This window comes from Hibiscus syriacus, unplaced genomic scaffold (genome assembly GCF_006381635.1).
Source record: "Hibiscus syriacus cultivar Baekdansim isolate YM2019G1 unplaced genomic scaffold, ASM638163v2 tig00111272_pilon, whole genome shotgun sequence".
Taxonomy (NCBI): domain Eukaryota; kingdom Viridiplantae; phylum Streptophyta; class Magnoliopsida; order Malvales; family Malvaceae; genus Hibiscus; species Hibiscus syriacus.
Window position 1 is genome coordinate 408,262 of NW_024063039.1, and position 7,067 is coordinate 415,328.

Genomic DNA, 7,067 nt, shown 5'->3' on the forward strand with positions numbered 1-7,067 from the left:
TTCTATTAATTTGTTTATTCTTATTTAAACCTTCAGTATGGTTTTTATTCTATCGAAAAATAAAATTTTATTTATTTTTACTTTAAAATCATGAAATTTGACTCTCCAATTCGTATTTTTAATTTCTTTTATTCTTCCTTTTACCTAAATTAGTGTAAATTTTCTTAAAAACATCTTACTTTGGTATAATAATTTTCGAAACTTCAGTTTTAAATCCATACTAATGTTTTATATTTGTGAGATTCATATAAAAAGTTAAAATTTAAGTGTTGTAGATATTAAATTATCTTAGGTTTATTTATTTTTTATGTATGAAAACTTCATTCAGAATCACATCATTAAATTTAAAAAATATTTATAGAAATATTAAATTTTAAAAATATTTTTATCGAAATTATATATCATATAAGTTAATAATTTTGATAAAAATAATAATTTAAAAATAATTTTTTTAAAAATTAATTAAATCTAATATATATATATATATATATATGGATTAAGTTAATGTGATTACAAATTAAAGTAGTATATGTTCTAAAAACACTCAACCATTCAATCATTTGCTATAGTCATTGGGTTTCGAACACGTGACTTATAAGAACAATAAAAATTCTTTTAACTGTTTGATTCTAAAAATAATATATATATATATATATTGATACAATAAAAGTTTAGGTCATAGGTGGCTCCTCAGTTCAGGGCCTAAGATTCAATTGGGATTTACATAAAAATTTACGGATTGCCTATCAAGAGTGACGGTGGTAACATTTGAACTTGACCCTACAAATTCAAATTCCTGAATCTCAATCACTAGTGCCAACATTCGTTGGCTCTAAAAATAATATTCTTAAAATATCTTTGAATGAATAATTTTTTTATTAATTAATTGAATGAATAATATATCTTATCAGATCTTATCCAAATTTGTATTAGCTAATTAAACAATAATTGTTTAAAAAATTAATTATAGAATGGACAAATATTGATCCAGGACAATCAAATTATATATATACCGCGAGAGAGACTAGGATCAAATAAGCCACACCTTTCTTAGAAAAGGAAAGGGCAAAATATGCGTTCTAAAACTAAAGCAATGTCATTTTTTAGAAAATAAAATTTTAATGATCTTGCATATCTGTCTGCGTATGTTATAGTGTGTTTTATTCAGTTAGTCCAAGTTTTAAAGTGAAAAAGGGCTGAACATTTATTTATTTATGACAAGTTTTAAAAATTTGTGTTTTGTAAAGATATTCTTGATGTTGTATATGCATTCTTCACTCTATGCTAGTTCAAAGTCATGGCAGTCGCTTTGAACGATTAAAGTAATGCATTTCACCTGTTTTCTGTTGGCTGCTTAGTTTCTTAAAGTTGTGAAACAAATTTATTTAGCCATTTTTATCAAATGATATTCTCTTGTCCCGTGTATTGGGAGGAACCAAGGAACTTGACCAAATAAACGGTTTGGGATTGAGTATCTTTGTCTTCTTTCTCATTTTCCCACTGACTGCGTGAACTTAAATTGTTCTCCCAGAGATGCCCTTGTTTGATGGTTGCATATTAAAAGCTTATTATAATGGTCTTGATTTATAAATATCACAGAAAAAAATATTCCTGTGTTTGAATGTTTATTCATCATTCATAAAAATTGCCATGTTGTAGATCCCTAAGTTTACTTCAATATTTGTCTATGAAGCTGCCAGCTTTCTTTTTTGCACTGTTCTCGAATCAAATAACATAGGCTGTTGTTGTTTTAGTTTCATATCATATATAATCAGCTCTTTACTTGAAATTTTCATTTTGCCTTTGCTAGGATTTGATTCTGCGGTATTGGGTACCCTCATGCCAGCTTGTTACATGCAACCATATACACTGATCTATTGGTTTTATTACCAGAGAAGTTTTGTTGATCTCAAACATATTACAACAATTACGTTTTGTTCCCTTAATTTGGATGAATAAGTTGATTAGATTTTCACCTTAAGAAAAAGATAACTAGAGCTTCATATTTTCCTTTGAAACAGGTTTTATCTGATGTGGACAGTGGGCAGAAATTCATTTTGTGCGAATACAACAGAGATGCTGATTCTTACAGGTAGCTTTACCCTTCTGATTAGTCTATCAGTGTATAGGTTATATACCCTGAACTTAATTGTCCCTTTCCTATTGTAGCCTAAGCGTTTGAAAGCTGTTTTGTGTTCTTTCCTGTTTGAATTTTTGTTTTGATTAAAAATAATGGAAAGTAAGGTCCCTTCTCCTCATTTATCTTGCCTAAATGATAATTGTTATGTTGAGTCAATCGAATCAATTGAATGGCCAAGAGGAGAGGGTGAATTGGCAATCAGAAAAATGATGGAGGCTTTTTGAAAGAAAATGAAAAGATGACACAAGTATTTTAGAGTGGTTCAACTTCTTCAATGAAGTCTACATCCACTACCTTAGCTTCCACACTAAGGATTTCAACAAACCCACTAATTTGTTATAACCTTTTAGGATAAGGTGTAACCTTACAATACACTTAGACTTATACCCCAAAGTAAGTGTAAAACCCTTCCTAAGAAGAAATTACAAAGAAGCAAATTTTTAAATATCCTCACAAGATAAAATATTTGCAAATTGAAGCTCTCACACATCCAAGAACACTAGAATGAAAAATACAAAGAATGGAATAGTGTTATATGTAAGAAAGTCAAAGTTGAATACAAATTTGGCTCTAAATGCTCTTTGATTGTTGGGATAGCTTTCGTGTCTTTTCTTAGCTGTTTGAAGACCCCTTTTATATGCTCTCATTGATTTCTAGCCGTTTGTGGTTGTTGGAGGGAGTTTGGAGCCGTTTGAAGCATTAAATTCACGCATTTAAGGCTATATGCACACAAAGTTTCGAAACTCTGGGGAAAGTTTCAAAACTCTTTGAAAGATCAATTGAAAAATATGACAGTTGGACCCAAAGTATCAAAACATTAAGGAAAGTTTCGAAACTCTTGAGATAGTTTTGAAACTACATAAAAGTTTCGAAACTTTTTGGGCTACTGTCTTGGAAAGTTTCGAAACTCTTGTAGAAGTTTCGAAACTTCTGGTCAATGCTTGTTTAAAAAGATAGTTTTTGACATTTTGAGAAATATAAAACTTTGAAAATTAATTCTAAAGTATTTGAATGATATTTTTAATATAATTTAAACTTAAAAGACTCATTTTAAAGATTTGACAAATTTTAGGGACTTAAAATTAATTTTACAAAAATTATTATATTTAATGTTATATCAAAATCATTTATGTTTATCATGTTATGCTAACAATCTTTTAGAGGTTTTATTTTCTATTGTCTCTTAATTTTTAGATTCAAATTTGGTGAGGACTATAGATAGTTACCTATGTTGGGTCTGTCCCTAAATCTTTATAGAAGCTTGCACGTATAGTCCATGGCACTATACTCATTTATAGATATTGGTCACTCTGGGAGATTTTCCTCCAGAATGTTAGTAAAACAGTTGTATGTTTATGGTGGAAACAACCTGCGTGTAAATCCAGAAAACTGCACATATCACCATGATGTTGAATAAACATTATGAAATATTAGAATTATGCCACGGTGATTTCTCTCATGTTTGTGTGTATTTGCATGTTCATTATCTATAAGAAATGAATTTGCATATCTGATATGCTTAAAACCTAAACACACATGCTTGCTCCAGAATTTGAATTCTTTCAGTCAGTACTCCCTGTTTGAGCTGTTAGGGAATCACGTCAGCAGCAAATCATACATCAAAGGCTATTCCTTCAGTTTCATGTCACATATGATGCTTTAATGCCATCTTTCGAGTTACATTGAGCCCCTTTTTACTTGCGGAGTAGCAATTTTCATTTATAATTCATCTTTGTGACTAACTCTTAATTTGTGGTTTTCTTTTGTGCAATTGTACTGCTTGTAGATCACCTTGGTCAAACAAATACCATCCACCATTGGAAGATGCGCCTTATCCATCTTCAAAGTTGAGGCAATTGGAAATTGAAGCTAACGAAATCTTTACAGTCTATTGTGACCAGTGAGGTTCTTACTTATGTCATGCTTTGTTTATTAATTTGCTATTAGCGTGGGTTTGATTACAATTGACCTCTATTCTGTTTTATGCTTTTCTTTTTTTGTGGTTGGATATTGGGTTTTATGGTGTAGCTCCATCAAGTTGGATTTTTTAATGCAATATTTGCTTTTTTATAATTTATTTGTTTATGTTTAACTAATTACACAATGGGTATTATGAAGGTGGCGTCTCATCTGTCTATATGTGGGAAGATGACAACGAAGGTTTTGTAGCCTGCTTTTTGGTATAGAAAGAGAAGCAGATTCTTTTTATCCCAAATAAAGCCAGTAACCATTGTTAGTTCTTCTGATTTGCTATCCTTGACATTTGGAGAAAGATGGCTCAAAGACTGGGCAAGGGCGAAGAGGTTATTTAGAGGAGGGAACTTGGGATGCTATTCACGTTATAGAGGTGAATTCAATGGCTTTATACAATTAGGGATGTAGAACTTTCATTCTTGTCTCAGGCCTCTCTTTCCCCTTCTCTTTCTTACTTTCTTTCTTTCTTCTTCTTCTTCTCTTCTTCTTCTTCTTCTTCTTATTACCTGTTTACTATTTATTCCTCTATGGACAGTAAGTTTGTTACTTTATTCTGCATTCTCTTGCTAATGTCTCTAACCTTTGATTTAGGTTGGACCAGAAGAAGAATTTACCCGATATTGCTTGACTAGTACAGTCATGCTGTCTTTGACTACAGATGATGTGTCATCGGGCACTTTCAGCTTGTCTGGATATATCAGACGACAGGTAATTTGTGGGATTTTCTAGTAACATATAGAGTTTAAGATTTCACCTTGTGGAAAGAAAATAAACTGCTGGAGAATGCAGCATTATGTCCACTCAACGTGGTTTGTACTCCATAGATACTTTCAACTCTTTTTTACTATCCATTACTATCTATTCAATTTTGGAAACACTGGGATGTGGAAACAGGTTTAGGGACTTCTTGATCACCAAATGCCATTGAATTGATGATCTTGGATATCACAAGCGGTGATTGGTTAGATCTATCAGAAAAAAATGGTTCATAACTAGTATTGATCATCTCAAATCCAAGAATGGAACTATGTTACTTGGACTTGGGTGTAAGTGTCAAATACGGGTATATGTTGGACATAAGTTAGATATGGGTATTTCAACAAAAGTGAGGAGTCAGATAAACATAACTCCAGGGCAATAAACTTAGATACAAAGTTGTTTGCGAATTGCCTTTGTAAAGTTAAATATCAGAATTTGAATTCTTTCAGTCAGTACTCCCGGTTTGAGCTGTTTGTGAACCATATCAGCGGCAAACCAATCTTACCTCAAATGCTATTCCCTCAGTTTCATGTCTCATATGACGCTTCAAGGCTTTCATTGAGTCCCTTTTTACTTGAGTCTTAAAACATGGTGTCCAATTCGGTTTTTACTGTTTGATACTGATATGTTTATGGACTGAGCGGATATTGCTTAGTTAATGTATTTATATGACAGTTACCCTATGGCTTATCGTCCTTCCCTTGTTTCTACACTCAAATGTGAAGTTTCGGTCAAGGTCTAAACAACCCTTTTCACCTGTTATCTTTTTGTCCGTAGATGAATATGAACCTCCCAGTAGCCGACGGTCATCTTTCTAACACGGGAAAGATGATAGAAGAAATGGAGGGTAAGCTCCGGAACTCTACTACTTTATCTGAACTGCCTTTGCCTGTTCGAACATTGATAATTTTGAGTTTGGTAGTAGGGGCCAAAATATTTACATATTTTGCAGGTCTACTTTGGAAAGACGACAGAGATGGTTTGCAATTTACGGTCTTCTAATGATGTGGTGCAGATGAGATTGCCTACCAGTTGATGTGGTTTTGATGCCATTTGAAGTTGAAGTCATGTTTGCTTTACTCGAGTGACCTCAGAATATGTGTGTATGGGATATATTCAGATCAATGGTTCGACTCTGCTTTTATAACAATACATTATATGTTCTTGCTGATGATTTGTTTTGGTTAATAACATCTCCATCTACAAATGACCATCGTTTTAGGCAACATAGCACAACTAAAACCTTATACTTGAAAATTATTCCTTCATTGGCCAAAAAAAGAAAACCTCTCAATCTCCAGTAAAAAGGGTGTTCAACAAACTGAAAAAATTAAAATAAAAGCATAAATAATATTGTCATGTAGCTTGAAGCATTTGACTCGGCTAAAATATACGATTGCAAGCCAAACATGTTGCTCTAAACGCTTTTGACTTCAGGTACAGCACAGGATGATGAGGCATCTTTCTTCGAAACTGATATTTCTTCCACAACATCTTCTGTATCACTGTCATCATCTGCAAGAACGCATTGAGATACATTGAATTCCTATGGAGAAATCATCTCTTTTTTAAAAACACAACCAACTCGATATCCCGACAGCAAATATACAAACTCACCTTTCGTCGCACCAAAGCCTTCATCACCCATGTTCATCTTCTGTAACCAATTCAGCAGAAAGAACATGCGAAAATCTAATCCCATCAAGCCATGTTTAACAAATTGCTTTCTTATTATCAATAAGATTTTAGTCTCTTAATTGAAAGTTGAAGCCTAAAGCATCCTCGTATATCAAAAAAAAAATATGAAAATCTAATCCCATCAAGCCCCCTCTTTAAAGCAGAATCAAAATAACAGAAACCCGGAAAGGAAACTTCAAAACACAAGGACAGGGACAAAGACACTTGTAGCCTGGAAAGGCCAAGACGGGTAAACAAACAATAGTGGCAATGGGAGTTTGATGTTCAATTTTCGTTTTCTTTCATTTCCTCCATCTTCTGAGCTACAAAACAACTTGAAGAAAAAGTGTGCAAAGGAAAATAAGAAAAATTCAAGAGAGAGAGAGAGAGAGAGAGAGAAAATACCTCATGATTGGGCGATTCTCAGCGTACTTGATTGTTTGCTTCGTTCGCCGGAAGAGAATTTATGTGCGATGCAGCAGACTGTAAAATGTAGAGGTTTGGAATGTATTTATAG

The 7,067-nt window shown here is 32.7% G+C and overlaps 1 protein-coding gene across 1 annotated transcript; it reads left to right on the plus strand.

Annotated features, from left to right (window-relative positions):
- The first annotated feature begins 1,533 nt into the window (after nt 1–1,533).
- On the plus strand, nt 1,534–5,907 carry LOC120157450 (probable F-actin-capping protein subunit beta). Its single transcript, XM_039168560.1, has 8 exons — nt 1,534–1,549; nt 1,969–2,092; nt 3,927–4,040; nt 4,248–4,320; nt 4,410–4,487; nt 4,706–4,822; nt 5,651–5,720; nt 5,826–5,907. Exons 1-8 carry the CDS (start codon nt 1,534–1,536, stop codon nt 5,873–5,875), a joined length of 642 nt encoding a protein of 213 aa, XP_039024491.1. The 3' UTR covers nt 5,876–5,907.
- The last annotated feature ends 1,160 nt before the right edge of the window (nt 5,908–7,067 follow it).